This window comes from Sinocyclocheilus rhinocerous, unplaced genomic scaffold, assembly GCF_001515625.1.
Source record: "Sinocyclocheilus rhinocerous isolate Xijiao unplaced genomic scaffold, SAMN03320098_v1.1 scaffold295, whole genome shotgun sequence".
Lineage (NCBI taxonomy): Eukaryota > Metazoa > Chordata > Actinopteri > Cypriniformes > Cyprinidae > Sinocyclocheilus > Sinocyclocheilus rhinocerous.
The window spans coordinates 1656211-1677917 of NW_015647035.1; the positions used below are offsets into that span (position 1 = coordinate 1656211).

Genomic DNA, 21707 nt, shown 5'->3' on the forward strand with positions numbered 1-21707 from the left:
AAACACTGAAGGTACATTGGCGCTCAGTTCTACAGCCTGCTGTTTATTATGTTTAAATGCTTCAGGGAAGTCATAATTCTCACATAGAGAGATGAATATGGCACCACACCGCAAGAGGGATGATACAGAGAGAAAAAGAGAAGCATTCTGTCCATCTCGCTTTCTACAGAGCATACAAACCAAAAAATACAATAATCACATGCTATCAGGCAGCTTCACTGAGGTGGTCTGTCTTAGTTTGGCTCTTTTATTTCGCTGTCTTGATATGAACTCTGACGAGAGGCAGATTAATATGAAAAATGCAGAGAGGAGATCGACCTCATAACTTTCCTGGATCTGCCAACATTACGGAGAGCCGAGTTTGTGTGACTAGAACTGATGGGACTCAGCACTGACTCGAACTCCTCCAGTTGGGCCGTCTGTTTTTCATTATCCAGGAGAAGGATGTGGGAGAAATTGTGTATCGTGGTGAGAAAATCAAGTCAAATGCTTCATCCAAGCATAATCTAGCTGACATTTCAGAGCCATTATATCCTTACATGGCTACAAAACATTACACTGAGAAGCAGCTACTTCATGTTTTCATTAAAAAAAAGTGTCCTTCGGTTGCTTATTATTTATTATTTTTGCTGAGCATTGTACAAAAGAGCTTCTAAAATAGGTGACCAAAGGTGTCAGTTTTTGTAGACATGGCTAGTTAAAGTGAATGATTTAACAATGTTATGAAGGGTTTGCTGTACTTCAAGGAGCCAAAATTTAACCACAACGTTTTTTTGGTCTTGGTGTGGTTTCACACCATCACATTCCATGACCTCTGAGTCCTCTGAAAAAATTATCACATTATGGCATTCCTGCACACCCAATATCCCAAAAGTACAGCTTAAGGCTTTTCACTTTCCTTCTCTTAACCGTGGCTTTGAAAAAGGAGATGAAAAAAAAAATCCTAAATACCCTTTCTGAATTTCCTTGTTTACTGCAGGTAGTTGTTTATCCCTCTCCTTTTTCTATCTCTCTCTCTAAGCTGGTGAGATCACTCCATTTCTCCACTCTAGAAACCCAATAAAACAAAGGCCCAATTATGCTGTCCTCATAACTACAGCTCACAAACGACCTCCCTCCCTTCCAGCACACATCAGCCATGCAGAGACACCAGACAACAACAGCGAGACAGCTCATTTTCAACCACTTACATTAATATATAGTTGTAGGACCACCAGTGCATGGTGGAAGGGAAAAAAATCAATGCAGAAGAGAAAGAGTTTTGCAACAGGCTGTAATAAATGTCACCTTGTGCTAAATTGCAAAGACGCTAAACATTTCAACACATTCAGTAAGTTCAGCGTCACTTTGGGAGACAATAAAGTGAAAACTCTTTGAACTTGATAAGAGCAATTATTTTTTTTCTTCCTGGTATTTAGGATTAATCCTAGCTATCCTTTTTTTATTACCATGACTGGGTGGGTTATGTTTCTGATTAGCCAATGGGTGACATGTAAATGTGGACGAAATGTGGCACAAATTCAGAAAAAGCTGTTTTTACAACTTGATTTCAATAAATGCTCTTTGTGGAACGAGATAACTTTTTTCATAAAATAACGTTTTATATTTCATATAAAAAGAAAAGAAAAGAAACAATTAAACAATCCTATTGTGTATGCAAAGAAAAGTAAAGCACATTAACCATCATATTAAATTTAATTTTACAGGCAAAAAATAAAAATAAAAAAAACATTGAAATTAATTGCTTCATAAATCTTCAATAATCATTTACATCTATGTATGTCGTTTAACACTCTATAACATAGTACACTCACACAGTCACACTAGCATATATTAATAAATAAAGCATAAATATTCATATATTTCTTTCTTTCTGTAAACGTGCAAAACTGAACAGAAACAGTGGGTAAGACCTAAGAGACAGGCATAGATGAGACATTCAAAGACTACCACAATGCTACAACAGCAAGCTGTCGGTACAGGACTCCGGTTTGATGGGAAATTTGGAAAGCAGGAAGAGCTCATTACAGTCTGCTGTAACAATGTTAACGCCAGCATGTCTTTAAACGTAAGACACCCCACTGGATGAAGAATAAAAGCAAACACAAATAACTAATTATGCCATCATATTCTCGCTCGTCGCTGGCGCTCATTAATTGGTGACCTGCACTATTGGTCAGTAGACAATCGGCATGATGATGAAGCCAATTAGAGACAGAGAGTACACATGCCCCACAGAGCTAGTTATGGCTGCCACATCATGTCTCATCTAAATCAAAACAAATGCTACGCTAACGTTGGCGTGACAGCTGTGCCAGGCACAGACATGGGACATTAGAGCACGGCCAACTTTCTCGCTCTCACTAGGCCTCTACAATATCAGTTATTGTGGAGAGGACAGAAGCCTTGCAGCATTACAGCAGAGTCCGTTTAATCTGCTCAAGTGTCTGATAGTGGACAGGCCAGAGATATTCTTGTCTTTTTACTGTAGACTTTCAGACTTTAGAAACTTTAACACTGCACAATCAGGTTTACCTTAACATTTATCAGGTACAATGAGCTAACAATGAATTTACTAATCTAAGTCAATATTAATTTCTACATATATTTGTTAACATTAGCTACCTACATGAACATAAACAACGAAAATACTTATAGAGCATTTTTTAATCTTAATTTCAACATTTGCTAATATTACATATACTAATATAATTAATGCATAAACACTTTAACTAATGGGACCTTATTTTAAAGTGTTACCTACATTTTCAACAAGTTGTATTTCAAGTTTGATAAATGAATATGAATTTAATATGAATTATGAACAGTATATTTATATATTGCCATTAACCTTTTGAATGACACATGCTGTACAAGTAATTTTAGTTCATGAGTTAGTTCACTTAATGTTAATGAACTGAACTTAACTGTAAAGTTAACTGAAGCGTTACTCACAATGTGGAAAATTGTCTCGCTACACAATATTGAACATATTATACAAACAATGCCATAAAAATACAATTATATTAAATAATAATAATAAGATACACTGTTAGCAGTACTGGGTAGTAACTGATTGCATGTAATCTGGATTACCTGTAAGTAATCAGATTCCAAAAATTAAGTACTTGTAATTATAAGGCCCCATCCACACGGAGACGCGTTTAGCTGTATACGCATAAATTTTGTATCGTATAGGCGTTTCGTCCAGACGGATCCGGCGTTTTGGGAGAGTGAAACCGATATTTTTTGAAACCGGGTCCCAGAGTGGATAAATCTGAAAACGCCAACAAAAACATGAACAAACACTGAACGATTGTCTGTTTATTAACTAACATTAACACAGATTAATAAATGTATTGTTCCATGTTCGTTTGTATACCGCGCGCAAGGTTTATGCGCATAGTCCAAGTCTTCTTCTCCGTTTTTAGTGTATCTCTGTGGCAGAATTACAGCGCCACATGCTGGTCTGGCATGTATACTACAGTGTTTTGAGTCGGTTTCGTGGTTTCGTGTGGATGCAGATATTTCTTGAGACGAGGAGAAAAAAAAGATCGGATAGGGAAAGCTCTGGCTTCGTGTGGATGTAGCCTAAGAGTATATTACATACTAAAAAGAGCATAATCAGATTACAGTTACATATTTATGGATTACTTGATTACATATGACAGTAAATCATTCATAATTTATTGATTCTCCCCTATTCTTTTTTTTTTCTCTTCTAAATAATCCTTTCTAAAAATCCTACTCATACATTTAACTATATTCACAAAAGTTGTGTAAATAACACCTCTATTAGATCATGTATAAAACAAATAATGATCCAAGTTTTTTATATATAAAATATTTACTTGAAATATCATCATTTTATGATGCTGATATAAAAAATTGAATATATTTTCTTTACCTTTTCCCCCCAATGTGGTACATTTATGGTCAGTTTAAAACATGTTTGATAAAAAAAGTAATCTAAAAAGTACTCCGAATACATTACCTAAAATCAGTAACCTAGATTACGTTACTAACTACAGTTTTCCTCATGTAATCTGTAATCAGTAACAGACTACAATTTTTAAGTAATCTACCCAGCTCTACATGTTAGGAATTATTTGTAATATGTTTAGATGTTCATGGGTCTAGATACAGAAAAAAGCAAAACATGATGCACTGGTTAAAATGCACATTAGCATGTGTACGTAAACCAAAACTTTAAAATACTGCAGACACAAGTTCTGTGTGAACATCCTCTAAATCTACCTCAGTCAGAGCGACAAACTCAATTACAAAATGGATCACTGAGGACTGTAGGCCAGTGATAGGCTTGTGTTTAATTATACAAAATAAAACAATGTATTGTCATCTAATGCCCTTTTTCAGTAATGCCTATTCAATACTGCACTTGTCTGCTCCAAAAATGGTAAAATGTCAGGTTTGCATTATATAATTACCATGCTGAAAGACAGAATGCTTTGTAAAAGATTAACACGGTTTCTAAAATGTTCTGGATTACTTTGAGTAAACATTTGGATTTGATGCAAACTCTGTAAAACTTAAAAAAACAATCCACAAACACTATGTTGGTTCCCAGATATTTAAAACAGTTGACTATTTCAACAGTGTGCCTGCTAAGTATTAAATGCTGGAACTGCTCAATGGTTGTGCTTAAAATGGATCTACTGTGGCATTACGTTACTGTTTTATTGGAAATTGTTTTACTTACTTCACATGTGATCATTTATTCATCTCCATCACTTTAAAAATGGCATGTCCTGAAATGTCTTGTCTTATTTGAGTGGACAGGTTGCACAACACTTTATTTTCCATTCTCCAATCCGCTTTTCTAATTTTCCAACCAACAAAATATCCTTCAAACTAAAAACATGCCTGAATGAGGTTAACTTATTGCATGGTTTTCACTTATTCTGTCATGCTGAAGCAAAACAAGTGATTTCAGCGTCATGCAAAAAAAATTTTGTCTGAATGTTGACTGCGATAAATATTCTGTTCTTTCTCTTCTTTTTAAACTCTGCATCAAATTACATGAGCATCCACACCCATATTTGCTTCACTAACTCTTGGGAAGTAGTGACGATAAAGACTTGGTTCAACCACAAGCTAAATATTTTATGACTGCACAATTACATGAAATCAAATCTTACAAAAGCCTTTCCTTCATAAACTCTGGAGGAGAAGAGAATGGAGATGTGTTTGAAGACTAGGATTCTGCCTGCCTCCTTCAAACACAAGCTAGAGAGAGAAATAATTGTGTGTGCGATGGATAATTAAGCGATGGTGACTGTCGTGAACGTGAGCTGTCACTCCGATCGAGAGCGCTGTCACGGCGTGCAAAGCAAGGCCGTTCGGACAGGCGCCGTCCACTTTGATCTGGGCTCATGCATACAGAAAGAGGTCAGGTCGTGGTCATTAAAGAGACCCTCCTCTAAACAGCCAGGCGAGATTGAAAGGCCACGTCTTCAAAGAGCTGCGTACAAGTAACCTCTTAAGAGATTCTGACAATTTGCTACGAACAAACAATGGGAGCTAAGAAGGAGTGGGATGGATTAGCTTACGGTGCCTTAGCCTTTTAAGTTCTTATAGTCATCTGCACAGAAAGGGGAGGGTTACACAAATCATTTACAGGGTCAGGCTGTGTAGTTATCCGTCCACATTGCATCAGGTAAAGATGCTTAACCGGCTACTGGGCAACACCTAAACCACAGACCATTTTAAATATCTAAATATGGGATGCATCTCAACTGCCTGTTGATCCTGTGTGTGTCATATGTCTCGGTCTTTCTAGTAAAATCAAAGCACTTACTTGGTCATTTTTTGGCTTGACCACCTTCATGAAAGCTCCACGTGCTTCAGCCTCTGACCGCTCTGACTGGGTCACTTTCCTGGTGTCCAGGAACTTCAGATTTGTCAGCTTATGTAGTACAAAGTACCTGCAGGTTGAAAAAAAAGAAAAGAAAAGCAGATTTTACTAACCAGCTAGCATGCCAGATTACAAAATAAAAAAGTATTTTATAATATACCAAACCACATACGCAGTCATAATGTGTTGTTTATTTATTTGAGAGGAAGCAAATGTTCCTTATATAATTCAGTAATTGTAAATATTTTAAGATAATATTTCAGTAATTTGTTTTGCCTTCATAAGCTGCCTCTACATTTTAGGAAGGGGACCATCCATCCATCCATCCATCCATCATTCAAACTAAAACTTAACCTAAACAAAGTCTATAATACTTATAATATAAAAAATATAATAATAATACAAATATTTATAAAATATAAATATAAATAAATATAAATCATATAAAAAATCTATAATTTGAGTCTTCAAACAGAAGTAGTAGAAGAAGAAGAAATAAAACAATAATAATAGAATAAATCACAATTTTAATGAATAAATCAATTTTAATAATGAAGAAAGGAATTGTAAATTAAATCTGCAAGGCAATCACATAAAATAAAACTTAAATGAACATTTCCTTCAAAATGCGTTAAATTAACCGCAGCAATATTTGTAAATGGGTAATTACCTTCAAAATATGTAAAAATACAGACAACATAAAAACCCCACATTGACAGAATCTGCCAAGCTGTCATTTCTGTAGCTTCACAGATATCTCTTTACGCTTTCACACTGTCTCTGTCTTTCATTCAGGGAGAGAAAATGACGTGAGATAATAGCAGGAATACATAGATGACAACAGATTCTTTCACAGGCTGACTGGAATGGAGGAAGAGGCATGTCAAGACTTCAAACAGAGAGTGAGACAGAGAGAGAGAGACAGACAGAGAGAGAGAGACAGACAGAGAGAGAGAGAGACACTAAGTGGAGGGTGTGAACAGATGTGTATATGGGCAGTGACAGATTCCCAACCGAGCTCTCATGCAAAAGCCAGCAACAAACCCATGATGATGACAATGATGAAGGACGAAGGCGAACCCATGCTACGTGTTTATTCCTGATGGATCACAGAGAACACAACTGCAGATTGATCCTATTAATATAAGCCTGAATCAAAAACATGCGGAGATGTGTTTTCCATTGCATCTATTCAGTTAAACTCCATTTGCATAAACACCCCAGTGTGTATCTTGTGCATTTGAACACTGCTTTCGCAAATTAGAATTTACAATAACAACAATATAGCAATCGAGATTTTCTACATATTCTGAAGAAGACTGAAGAAGTGTTACTTGGCTGATGCTGGGGTGGTTGCGAGGGTGTTGCTATGATTAAAAATTTTTTTTTAAAGGGGTGGTTCACTGTTTTTTTTTCTAGGCTTGATTGTGTTTATGGGGTGCAGTCTAACATGTGTTAATGCTTCGTTTTTAAAAAAACGCATTATTTTTCACATAATTTACCTTTATTCCAAACCGCTCTGTCCCTTCTCTGAGAAACGCGCTGATCATTTCCTGCTTTTATGAAGCCCCGCCCTCAGAAATAGGCGATGGGCTCTGATTGGTTAGCTAGCCCAGTGTGTTGTGATTGGCTAAACCGCCTCTTCATTCAACCACCCCTTTAAGAAAACATGTCAAAATGTTTTTTTTTTTTTAGTTAGGTCATGTATTAATGTAACTTAATATAAATTCATTGTTTATTTTATTTATTTATTTATTTTAGTTATTTTAAAAACAAACAAACATAAAATTGACATATAAATGACATATAATTACATATGTTAATAGAAATAATTGACATATAATAATACACCCACCGTGTGTGTGTGTGTGTGTGTGTGTGTGTGTGTGTGTCTGGATGTGTTTCGTTCAGGATTCACTGATACATAAAAAGTTAAAAAAGAACAACCTTTATTCAAAACAGAAATATTTTGTAACAATATAATTATTTGCTATCACTTTTTTATTAATGAAAAATTTTGCTAAAAAAAAGTATTAATTTCTTTAAGAAAAAAGACAGAAAGAACTTTGATAATTAATCAGCATAATGGTTTCTGAAGAATCATATCACACTGAAGACTGGAGTAATGAAAATTCAGCTTTACGATCCCAGGAATAAAATACATTTTGAATATATAAAAATAGAAAAAAAGCTGGTTTAAATTGTAATAATATTTCACAATATTACTTGTATTTTTGATCAAATAAATGCAACCTTGGCGAGCATAAGAGACTTCTTTCAAAAACACTGAAAATCTCTCTCTCTTTCTCTCTCTCTCTCTCTCTCTATATATATATATACTTAAAAGTTATTTTGTTTAAATCCCTAACTCTAACCATGTGCAAAAGTAAGAGTCATACTTGCCTTAGCAAAACAGCTATTAACTTTATGTAACAAATTCCTCTGGAGTGACTGGGAGCAGTGTGGTGTGGGTATGCTTTGTTTACTGTTATGATTCAATTACAAACAAACATAATAACAGCGACTGTTAGTGGGAAATATGCAGGTGTTTTCCTGATGATTGTGAAAGTGTTTGTGCTGATCTAACAGATGGTTGGAGCAGCTCTGCAGTAAGTGTTGTTTAAAGCACCCCAGGCAAAACTGGCTCTAAGCTTTCTGATCTTCAGCAAACACAGATATTTAAGCCCACACACACGTCATGATGTCAAGAGACAAACATGCAATCACAGACAGCATGCTGGAGAGCATTCCAGAGAGACAGGACATACATCCTTTACCACAGAAGGCTGTCGCTGTGTCGAGAGCAGTACATCTTCAGCTAAAGGGAGAAATGAAAAAACCTTCTCGAGCCCCAGAAGTAAACAATGATGAATGAGCCGAGTGTACTTACGCCTGTTCATTTCATTTGACTAATTGAAATAGCGCAAAGAGGCATGCTATATTTCAGCGTGTTATGAAGCGGGTTGCATTTTTTTATTTGATTAATTTTTTTGTTCTTAGGGCGCAGTCTGAGAAGTGCATAGCCCAAGGCCAGTCCTACTATGACCTGAGAGCTCGCCTAACCCTGTCAGACATAAAATCTGCATTATGCTCAAATTGATGTATTACTATGTGACACATTATGAATATTACATCACAAACACACAGCTGCTGTCAGTCAGGGAAAGAATGGTCGTCCTCTGCACCAAGTGAAGCACGGGAGACATTGCGCGAGAGTGGCGCCTATTGGGTTCATCTGTATAGTAAATGATTCATACTGAACACAGTGTCAAGAAAAATGCACTTAGGCCTAAGGTAGACAAAAGAATGTGTTTCTCCCTCCCTTCTTCCCACCGCTGGGTTTCATGTTGAAAACCTGACAAATGGTGGTAACATAGCGTCACATTGCACTCCCATAGGCCTGGGCTTGATAATGAATGCATCGTTTCATCTTGTAGGAAACGATAGCAAACACTCATTTGTGGTTATCACAATTCACACATGAAATCGATTTTGCAAGTCAACAAAAAGAAAAAAAAATGGAGGCGAGTAGCTTTAAGAGGAGTGTTGTTATAGCCTAAAGTATCAGTCTTTGCTTGTGCAATGTGATTTATGGTATGTTGCAACAGCCGTTCATCCAAATAAAAGATTACTGAAAGCTGCCAAACTACACACTCCTGGGGTATTTCTCTTTTTTACAAGAAGAAATAAAAACATATCAGCAAAACAAAAATTCATGAGTACCTAAAAAATTGCCTTCATTGCCTTAGGATACCAGATATTTCATATGCAGTGAGGCCCAAAGGTCTGAGACCACTAGTGAAAATATTTTTTGAATTGGAGGGAAGGGAAGGAAAGTTTTTTTTTTTTTTTTTTTTAATCATTGCATTATTTTAATTTTATCACAATTCAAAACAGCTGTTTTCTATTTTGAATACATTTTAGAATGTAATTTATTCCTGCGAGGGCAAAGATGTATTTTAAGCAGCCATTACTCCAGTCTTCAGTGTCACATGATCCTTTAGAAATCATTCTAATACGCTGATTTGGTGGTGGAAACATTTCTTATTATGATCAATGTTGAAAACAGTTGTGCATCTTAATATTTCTGTGGAAATCACAAATGTTTTTCAGGATTCTTTGATGAACAGAAAATTCAAAAGAACAGTTGTAACATGATAAATGTCTTACCTGTTATAACTTTTGTCCAATTTCATGCATCCTTGCTGAATAAAAGCATGAATTTATTCCTAATTAAAATGCTATTCTTATTAAAATACTCCTAATTCAGTGTTTAAATGTTAATTTTCTAAGTTTAAAAGACCAAATTTCCAAGGTGTTTGGAACTACACCTCTGTATGGTACAGACATTACAGAGACAAAGGTCTCAAATTCAAAACCACTTGTGCATGTTCATTACAGTAGACAGTAGGGCTGCACGATAAATCGCATGCGATATTTAATGTGCATCTTGTCAGTAAAGCCGGTTCTGCAGCAGCATTTACTACACAGAGCCGTTGTTCACTGACAAGCTGCGCAAAACCACGTTCATAAATGTGTTCTGACCTGTATCTCTGATAGTCGTCTTCATCTTTATCCATGCTGACCAGCTGGTTGGGACAGGCCTCATTTCCCAGAAGGCTCAGGTATTCCAGCGCTGGCGTCACTTCCACCAAATGCTCCAGCAGGGCCTCAATGTCGGTGAAGTGTCACGGGGCAGAGGTCAAGGAATGCAGGCTGTAAACTACATTAGAATTTACTCTGTGCTCTCCGCTGGCCTGGCCAGCCAAAAGAACTCTGTCAAATTTACCGAAACCCTCTGAAAGAGCTCAATAGCCATTGTGCTTGAGAATACAAAGAGTGGGTAAATTTAAGGGTGAGATTTTGGCATTTGCTGCAAGTTTGGCTGTTCTCTTCTCCCGTTCCTCTTCCCATTTCCTGGGTGGCTTGGTCCAGAACATTAAAAACATTGACAAAATGATGGATGCCTTGTGGTAAAAACAGTTAGTGACTCCCTAAGCCATGGACACCCCCTCCCCTTCACCCAGCATGGGGAAACAAACAGCCACTTCACAGCAAATTCATCACTAATACATTCACTTCATTGGAAAATGGTGCCTGAAACGTGTCAAAATACAACCACACTAATGCAGCACTTGAATTTCAATGGCAGCAGGCCACTACAGGATGTAAATAATTGGTCCATTAGCATGTGCAGACCACTTCACAGCAGAATTTGGGTCGGAGCTGCTGACACTCTGTCGGAGGAGAGCTGTTTGGAGAACAGAGGGTGAGGCTGCGTCATTATTATGTAGATAGATAGCATCCAGCGACAAACAGCAGAGCATAAATTTTCGTCAGGCTAGCACATTTACTTTTGCCATTTATTTCTCTTTGAGTCCCATCACACAAACTAAATGTAACGTGTCACATAGTGATGTAATTGCCGACTGTCAACGGACGGAAACCTGAAATTTCCAGTCTGGCTTCAAAGATTTACTTTTGGCGTGGGGTAGCTGGTACGTTAGCTTATTAAAACAGCTAATGCTATGAGTTCAAATATTGGTTAATAAACTCTGTTTGCTCTGCTTTCTGGTCTTGTGGCCCTGCACTAATATACTGTAACTATGATATGGGTTACCATATGATATGATCTGTTTCTAAGAAAGACCTCTAACAAGGCTTTATATCTTTCAGTCATGGGACTGTGCTTGGTATTTTGATTCGCCTCTCCTCCACTAGAGGTCACCATGGCACAAACTCAAGTTAGTTTATAAAGCAACCCCATTAGACAGGAGCTCAATTTAACACAATAACATCATTTATTTATATAATAACATCACGAAGTGTGGCAAAAGGAGATCCTGCACTGCATTGCAAAGAAACTCACAGCGTATCCTGTCATTTTGGTCAAGCATGAGAGCTGAAAAGCAAAGCTCGAGAAAGGATATTTGGTTCTTATTGAGCGTTAGAGTATGGAGCCGTGGTAACCTGGGCAACCGGAGGTCATTTCCGAGAAGATTGTTGTCCACAATCAGCTCTTCCAGTTGGCTGAACGCTTTCAGACCTGTCAGTGACCTGCAATGATAAGGCAAGAGAGGAAAAATGATATGGCCCTAAATCTGGGCAGCCATTATGTGCAGAAATAAATATTTCAGGCGGGCCCTTTCACAGGCCGGAATAGTTTGGGCTTGGGACTGTCAGGAGAGTGAATGATAAGACTTAGTGGCGCTAAGATCCCCTGGCATGGTGCGGCATCCTTCACACACTGGCAGCGTGAGTGATGAGGGTCACTCGTGAGTAGCCAGGATTCAAAACAAAAGGGCTTCAGAAATGCAGTGTGCGGGATGAATTTGTCAATGTCTTGTGCCTTCAGGCACCCAGCTTTGCCTGACCCTAACCCTCCATTCCCAAGATAAATAACTCTGTCACAGTTCACCTTCACTCCCCCAACACAAATTTAACTCGTCATCCATCATTTTCCCAGCACAACTATAATGCCTAGCCACAAACGGAATGAGTACAACTTCTGCAACTTCTCCGATGAGCTGCTTACAGTTAAAAACAACTGCTTTATGAGGGGAAAAGTTTGACGTTTCTTCCTTTATTCCCCATTGTGACACCTAATCCCCCACAGACACACGTGCACGCAGGCACACGGTCCCCAAGGACTTTCCCCCGCCCTGCGCTGGCATAAACATGATGGAGGGTGGTGTTCAGGGTAATGTCGGGGCCTTCCAAAGTTCATGGCGTGGAAGGTGCATAAAAGCCGGGGTGTGTTTCTTATCCCTCAAATGGCAGAGGCTGACAACCAACAGTGTTAATGTGTCAAGCCTTAGTTAATTGACATTTAGGTCTATCAGCCTGCCTCCTTGAGCAAAGAACAATTCGATGGCAACAAAATGCTAGTTTTCGGTGCTCTTGGGGCAAAACGGAAAAATAACACCTGCATAACAATCTTATGGATTTTGTTGTCGTGAGACCTTCTGTGGTACAGTAGCATGGAAAATTCCAAGGCAATCTGGAAAGAGCTCACAGGAGTAAATGTTGATATCTAGCCAGGTGAAGTCTGTCTTTGGAAGACACCCAACTATTGTACCAACGAACAAATCGGTCTTGCTGTCACTGTCATAAAACTCTCTGTTGTGTTATGCAGATACCTCGCTCTTATCGTGTAGAACATGGCTGATGAAATTGTATGAGCTTTAAAAGAGGAAGAACGCAAACATATAGAAGCAGACAACCAAGAACTCCAACCACAAGAGAAATACGTTTATTTTGTACTGTCCAATTCAAAACTCAGAGAAATGTCCCTGCTCGATAAATGAAAGCTGTTCTGCGAGCCTCCTCCACCTGTTTGCCTCGGCTGTTTCTGGGCGGGTGTAATGTTATTAGCTGCTTAGTTAAGAGGCATTCGTGCGTCACAGGGGGTTGCTTATTAATTGTTGTTTTCGTGTCACTACTGCTGTGTGCAAAAGGTGATTTAATCAGTTAAATTCACAGCCAAGGGAGCGGCCAAATCACATTCACTACAACAAACAGGGATTCAACCTTAATTTACCCACAACACGTTGTGCCTAAACATTTGCGCTGCCGTATTATATGCAACATCTGTACAGTGCAGAGGAGGAAAACTTTCAAAATGTGTTGCTAACTGAATGATTAATTGCCAAGCGCTTTAAAAGAAATGGTTCACCCGAAAACAAACATTTATTCACTCCTAGTCCTTAATATGGAAGCCCAATTCTGCCTCAGAGTAAAAATATAAATAAAGTACAGAAAGAAATAGCTGCAATTGATATAAGTGATACAAAAAAGATACTGAGACATATAAAAACTGTGAGATATGAAGTTGCAACATCTTTTCTCTGAGGCAGAGCTTCAATACATTCCAAACCCATACCCTGCTATTTTGTCCATGGGATGTAAAGAGAGAAATGTTGAAGAACCTTCATGCAGCTCTTTTCCACAGTTCACAGTTCATATTTTTTTACTTTACTTTTTTTAGTCATTTAGCAGACGCTTTTATCCAAAGCGAATTACAAATAAGAAAAAGTAATTAAAACTAAAAGCTAAAACTCTATAAATACTATATATATATACACACATTTAAGAAAATAAAAGAAATTAAATAAAAATGACAAATGCATACAACAACATTTCAAAACTAAAACATTTAAATGAAAACAAAAAAATAAAGCTAAAAACAATTCAAACATACACAAATAAGAAAAAGTAATTAAAACGAAAAGCTAAAAGCTTTTAAGAAAATAAAAGAAATTAAATAAAAATGACAAATGCATACAACAACATTTCAAAACTAAAACATTTCAATGAAAACTAAAAAATAAAGCTAAAAACAATTCAAAAATATTAAAAGAACAAAAGGTATGAGTATAATAATGATTCTAACATAACACTAAGCCACTATATTCTATATTATATTTGGCATTTATTTAAAGATAATCTTGCATTCTGCATATTCAAATTACTATGCAAAATTTGGCTACGTCACACTTTAAAACGCTTGGAACAGAGCATATTGTGGACTACTTTTATTGACACTTTAATCTGCAATTTTAATTATTTATTTTGCCTACCATGGTCATTTTGATGTGTTCTTATATGGAACATGTTCCAGATAATAACAAACAAATAAATTGATGGTGAGAAAATCCTGAACATACACTTACAAAAACTAAAAATAATGTCAATACACAAGCAATTTAAAACTCAATAACACACAAACACTTTCAGGTAGGAACCTCTCTGACTCACACCTCGTCCCCATGGGGAATCCAAAACTGACTGCACATTTTCGCCACCATCTTCAAAGTCACACCACAATGACAGAATAGCACAACGCAGGGAGCGCCGTCTGATCTAAGGCGAGAAGGAGAGAGATGGACGGGAAGACACGAGAGAAGGAAAGAGAGATAGATTTAACGAGCCACGCCAATGAACCCACTCCTTGTTAAGATAATTATGATCAAGCTCATTGTCACAGTGAATATCTCAACATGTTTGCCAGTGCAGCGTGTCTGCCTCTCTCTGCCTGAGTTAGCACACAGCTCACAAAACAGGAGATTTAGCTGCTAAACAACATACTCCACTGGAAAAAAACACATGATTACACATGAGAAATAAGGTGACCAAATGACCATGATACAAATTAAAGACAGGTCAAGCCATTAGTCAGCCAGCTTTCACAGGTCACATGTCCAGGGAGAGAGAGACAGAGAGAGAAAGAAAAAAGGAAAGAGAATTCTGAGATACACCTGCCGAGCCGATACAACTGAGTTAGCAAACAGTGCTAACCGCAAATAACATACTCTCAGACACAGCGCTCATTCAAACACACTCACGCTGCCTTTGTATTCCGAGTCTGCGTTCCAGCAGTGATCCCATTCAGCAAAAGCCTCCTTCTGTATGATATTCCTAGCTTTGATATTTCCCTTTGCTATGGCCAGTAATTCCCTTGTTTGCTCAGCGGTTTTAAAAGGCCTTTCTCTTCTCTGCTCTCCCCAGTGTGTCTGTTCTTGACAGAGCAGCTCTGATCATCCTTTGATATTAGTCTCTCTCATATCCTCGGCTCCACAGTGTCACCCATGTGTCTGGTGCCAAAACTGGGTCCCAGAAAAGCCACGGGCGATCTAGACATACATACGCACCAGCTGATCTGCAAGCGGCACCACGGCTCGGTCTCAAAGTACGACTCGGGTTTGGTCAACAGCGGATGGCTGCAGATTCCATTGTTTGGGATCTTTTCCTGTGCGAGGATTGGAATCCGACTTCAGGCCTTGTTTGAAAGTTAAAGAGGGGAGATTTAACATCAAAGCTGTCTCCGGTGTAGGAAAAGTAATGTTTTTATTCCGAAGAGGCTGCGAAGGCTTGGGAGTGACAGGCAAATTGACATGCTGTTCACAGGGCAAAAGATAAATGTTTGATAAATTGGCCAATCCGGTTGGAGTGATGGGCTTCATATGTGCATAATGGACTGGCTGCCTGGCAGTTCTGATTGCCTGCCAAGATAAGAAACTATAATGAATGAAAGAGGAAAGTGGCGCTGGAAAAACAGTCATCGGACTGGTTTTAATAAACGTGAAGGGAAAAAAATGCACATGACACCACAGAGCTGTCTATCAGAGGACATGACAAACTCCTCATCGTACAGAGAGAATAAATGAATCGACTATTTCTCAGAGGTAGTTGTGATAAATGTGAAGTAGAACGCCACATCTTCCCATTGTGTCAGTTTTTAATCAACCCTACAACCTTGAATATGATCTTGACACCAGCTTCATGCTGAATATATGTGCCAAAGAAGCTTAGAAGCACTCCCACCTTCGACCCGCATGCAATTCTGTTTTCAATCTTCAAAAACATGATGCTTCAGATGCAGCGGCACTATAAATCTTCAGTTTGGCACTATTAGGCAGCCATTATCTAGCTTAATCTCAGCCCATCCACCCTGGCTGACTTCAAACATGTCACCAGCCCTTGGGTGGCAGCAATTTACAGATCACATGTGTAAGGAAATGGGCTTCAGCTATGTTGCAATTTACATGTGTTAAAGGCTTATGGAGCAGTTATCCTGCAGTTTTAATGGGGACACAGACTGGTAGGGTGATTTTCTTCCAATATACAATGTACATTTTGGTTTGTTATTTACGTGGATATTCACAAACCTGCAGTGCATAATTTGGCTCCATTAAACAACACTATCATTACAGTACTGCGTATAACACATAAGTAATGGATAAATATATAAAAAGCTAAATGCTAGTCTTTTGGAGCTTAATGTGTCAAAGAAAAATTGTGAAGAAGAGAAAAAAACTCATGGGGTTCCATAAATATAAACTGCCATATTTAATTAGTCTCAAATTGTGGATTAAAAGAGGAGATAACAAAGGGTCACTTAGGAATGGTTCAACCAAAAATGCTCAGAATTTACTGGTTCCAGGTCTTTGTTTTATTTTATATGTTCAAGCTTCTGTTTTACATACATTACAAGGAAAATAGATGCTGATTTACACTGACGTCACTGTCAATAAATAAATAAAATGGCTTCAGAAATCTTGATATATAGTCAGGTGTAAATAAGTTCAGACCGCTCATTTGCATACCGACATGGATGACAGCTGTTAATGCACAATTACAATTTTAGATCAACAACCTGTAATACTGTATAAGATTTCCATTCGAACTGAGAGCATAAATCTAGGCTAGCCGCTGCTGTTTTCAAAGCGCAATGCAAAACTGTGCCATTTCATTCACTTACGCTCTTCACTCGGCAGCGATAAACCCGGCAGCGCATATACTTACCTGCTGACAACACGGCAAAATAAAAGCTTGCTAATTTTACGTTTGAAAATGATGGAAATTCATATAAAAAATAAATGAAAAATAGCATTTTATTTTTAAGTTTACTACAAAATAAATGTATTTTTATTTAATACTTTTATTTTTTAAATGTAATAGTATAATCACACTTTAAGTTTTTGTAATTTTTTTTATTATAAAATACATGGTTGGACATAAGTAAATGGCAAAATGTCTGCATCAAATATATTTTTAAAGGGATAGTTCACCAAAAATGAAAATTCTGTCATTATTTACTCACCCTCATCATTTACTCACCATTGCCTTCCACTCTACAGAAAAAAAAAAAACCCTTGAGACATTTCTCAAAAGAAGAAGAAAGGTTTGGAACAACATGAGGGTTGGTAAATGATGACAATTTTAATTTGTTGGGTGTACTATCCCTTTAGGCAGCCTCTGACTGGACCAAGCAGTAGTGTGCTGGTTAGGGTGGGGTTGATTCAGGTCAGGCGGGCGGGGGTTCGACCAGAAGAAGGACTGAGGCTAGGGATGAAATGCCTGGTGAATTATAGACTGCCTCTCAAGATTCACAGCTCTCAGTGGTAGGAGGTTAATATTCTCACATGTCATTAGGTCCGCTGGCTCGGCTGACGGCTCATTGAATCAGGCAGCAAATGATTTCCTCATGCGGCAAAGGACAGCACACTTCAAAGGGAGAAGGGGCTGAGGTCAGAGCCGCTCCGCTGTGATTAATAGCCCTGGATCAGTCGAGGTTGGCCGTAAGGTAAAAATGTGACGGAGGCTTTTGACAAAGCTGAGTCTTTAAGCTGGATTTGACCCCCGGTCCTGGCAAACTTTGTTTCCAGTGCCAAGTCTGACTGACCTGATGGGCCCTGTCGGGCAACCTGGACTCCACCTGGAGCTGAGCTGCAACCTTGTGTTACAGAGTACCGAGTGTGTCTGTCCAGTCGCTGTCTAATCACATACCCTCGCTTTAGTAATGCAAAAGGCACAACCTGTACTTCAAAGGACAGCTGCTGGAACAAGCGTGTGTGTCCTTTGGTGAAATAAATACAAATTGTGGTTGTCTAAATTGAGCAGCAAATCATTTTAACTGAAAATACAAAAATCTGAAGCAGCACCATTCGACATGCAGCCCTCAAGACATTTTTATTTAAATTTTTTTGGAAGCTACAAAAATAAAATTCATGGATAAGTTAATGATAAAAAAGAACAGGGCTGACATGTATACAGTGAGAAAGTGTCAATTGTACAGATTCTGCATTACCATTTATACTGTGGTATATCTGTGGTTGTACAGTCTCTGCAAAATATTGACCTTTGCAGACAGGCGCTTTCAATATAGACAGCTTCTTGGATTACAATGGGATTGATTTGGTTTTGAGGCATCACAACACTTGTGTCCAGTGTAAACAGGGTTTAAACGAAGGTTGTTTACAGTTTAATTTCCAGCAAAAATAACTATATCATGCTATACATTGTTACCATGACACAAAATTACTCATACCACTGATATCACATACTCTTCTCACCTCATTAATATAAAACAATTAATATATGAAATTAGGGGTTAAAGGCATCCTGCTTTATACTTTCCAACATGAACACCACACCATAACCAGCATCAAAAACATGAACATTATGTAAAATATAAGTGTTATTCTTTAGATTAAAGTAAAAACAAAGCCAGCCACTTTATTTTGGAAGCACTGCAGCGTAACTTTATATGGGTTTGCTGGTAGAGAAATGGTCGACACCATTTCTCTTCATGCCTCATGGCCTTCCTGTCTCTGGTGCAACCCAGTTTCTTTTAAACTACACCACTGACTGATTATACCTCTCCTCGCAAAACAAATGCATTCTCCCTTTCGTACCGCTGCCCTGAAAATCAATTATTTTCTTTACAGATGGCACCGCAGTCATCTGCCATCACTGTTTATCTGCAAAGGAAATGTATCTTAAGGCACTTTGCATTTAGATAAATACCAAAAAGTAAAATCAATGACTTTGAAAATGATGCAGTAAAAGAGGAAAAAAATAAAATAAATGGCTTAAGGTAAAATAATGGCAACCTGCATGTATCCATTAGGCAGTTTTTGCAGAGGAATTACGATGAATAGGTAAAAGTTGAGTCTTTATTCTGAAAAAGATGTTTTCAGTTATTGCAATATTTCAATATATACGATAAACGATGTAAAACTAAGATATGCACATACTTTTTTAGTCTATTGTCTTGTAGAAATTGTATATACATGTTTGCCTTTTTTTTTTCAATTTTATGTTATTACATTCTGCCCAGTAATTTAATAAACACAATAAATGTAATTTACTCCCTTGATAATAGCACGCAAGCATAGTTTACTGTGTAATCTGCTTATTGCATTATATTTAATGCTGTAAACATGAAACATGATTGAAAAAAAAGATACTATTCATAATTACTATTCGCAATCATAATTATTTTTGTTTGTCTATTCACAGATATAAATAAACTGTGGATATTCTGAATAAGTTTTTACTGTTTAATATACGTAGTCATTTGTCCGCTGTATGAAATCTTAAATCAGGGTTAACAAATTTACATAGTGCATTCATAATTTGACTTATTTCACAATAATTTGTAAATACTGTAAATAGACATGGCCACTGGTCCCAAAGAGCAAGCATTTGACTGGAAGGCACAAAGAGCACATTTCCTCTACAATATCTGGGGTTGAGGCCGTTGTACTGTCAAGCTGCAGCCCTGTATGCTTGAGCATCTATCTAATAGCAAATAATCACTACCTTGCTGTCACTTCATGGCAAATGATCAATGACACTTGATGGATGACCCTGTCTGGAGCCTGCCCGTGGTCTGCATCACTCCCATCCCCTCTCACAACCACATGAGACAGACATGATTCCGTGCCTCATGGCCAACCACACATTCCTCCCAAAAAGCTTTCATTTCACTTTCTCAAAGCTGTAAATGAGGGGCTCTGAGAGAGAGAAAGAAAAAAAAAAAAAGCTTGGCAGATGCCTGGAAAATAAGTCTTTATCTAAATGACGGCCACTTAGAAAAGAAATCGTAATTTTTCAATATTAAAGGGAAATTAAATCATCTGATGATCTAATTGGGAGGATTACGGTCCCCCACCTGCGCTGTCACTCTCTGGGGCCCCATTACAAGGCCCTTATTAGTTTTTACTTGGCAGATTAAAATGCGAGCGCCGCAATCTTTGATCTCTCACTTGCTGACACAAATCCTTTCAAGCCCCAACATTTTTTGCTGGGTAATTAATGCTAATTAAAAGGTTTCAAGCAGTCAGTGAGCGCTGCTCTTCTCCCGTCCAAATTGCCATCAACTTCCCCTATCTACGGATCTGCATGTCATGCACATTTCCTCCTCATGCACAGTTTTATCGCAGCGCCTATGCAAACAACAAATTATAAACTAAATGTAGGCAACTTGCCAGAGTGGTATCTACTAAGTGAGCATTTGCAGACATTTTGCAATATAGAAGCACAATCTTTAATACTAAAATAAACAAAAATACCGCCGTGCCGCATATAACTTGTTGGTTTCAAGGCAATTCACCAATCTCTAATTCACAAACAGTATGCAGGAATGATGTTAGACAGCTTAATGTATGTTTTAAACACTTTGAAGCTATAAAAGGCTTTGTTTATGTAACCGTCACATGTGAATGCGGCCTGTCTACAATTTATGTACACACTGAAAATAGGTTAACGGCTTTAAAGTAAGGAATTGTACCTCGGCCAAGTTTGATCTTCAACATTTCCACATACAAATAACCAGTGCAGATATTGCTGCTACATATAGTCTTTTCAATCGTGTTAAGTAAGAATATATGCAAATAAATCTGGTTGTAATGAAATGAAGAGTGGTTTGATTTAATTGCAAGTCTCTCTACATTGGCGATGCTTTGAAACCACTTAAATATATGAGGCATATCCACCCTGACTCCATCATCGCTCACTTATTATGTTGTAATTAGCTGTCTCTCCGCCATATCATTATGTAGCTCAGTTAAGTGTCAGGTATGAAGATGTCTCTTCCTGACAAGCAAAAGGCAATATCATTAGACAATGCTACAAAATGATAATTACATTACTTCTGCATCAGTACCAACCCTATGTGATAATTAGAAGCATATTCAAACCAATTAAACTCCCGATGCAGTCTGTTTTCCCCTGTCAAACATACAGTTTGACTTTTCCAACGCCCTGTCACAAATATATCACGTAAAATGTTATTGGGACTCGGAATAACCTGTGCACGTAAGGATGAAAAAAGGGAGGTGAACAGCAATCATCGCCGTATTATGGTGTGAATATAAATTATGAACATTACATAATCTAATTATGCCAACTAATTATGAACATTACATAATCCCTATAAATCAACAGATAACTCAAATTAAGGAATAGTTCATCCAAAAGTCCAAAAATTCTGTCCTTATTTACTCTCAAGTCATTCCAAACCCATAAGACTTTCTTTTCACGAAGG

At 37.7% G+C, this 21707-nt stretch overlaps 1 protein-coding gene across 1 annotated transcript in view; it reads right to left on the reverse strand.

Annotated features, from left to right (window-relative positions):
- lrmda (leucine rich melanocyte differentiation associated) overlaps positions 1-21707 on the reverse strand; it is a 299448-nt gene that overhangs the window by 87065 nt on the left and 190676 nt on the right. Inside the window, exons 3-5 of the mRNA XM_016512677.1 lie at positions 11806-11932; positions 10421-10560; positions 5819-5945 (exon numbers count right to left, since the gene is read on the reverse strand). Of these exons, the coding sequence (XP_016368163.1) occupies positions 5819-5945; positions 10421-10560; positions 11806-11932 (394 nt within the window). The remainder of the gene's footprint in view (positions 1-5818; positions 5946-10420; positions 10561-11805; positions 11933-21707) is intronic.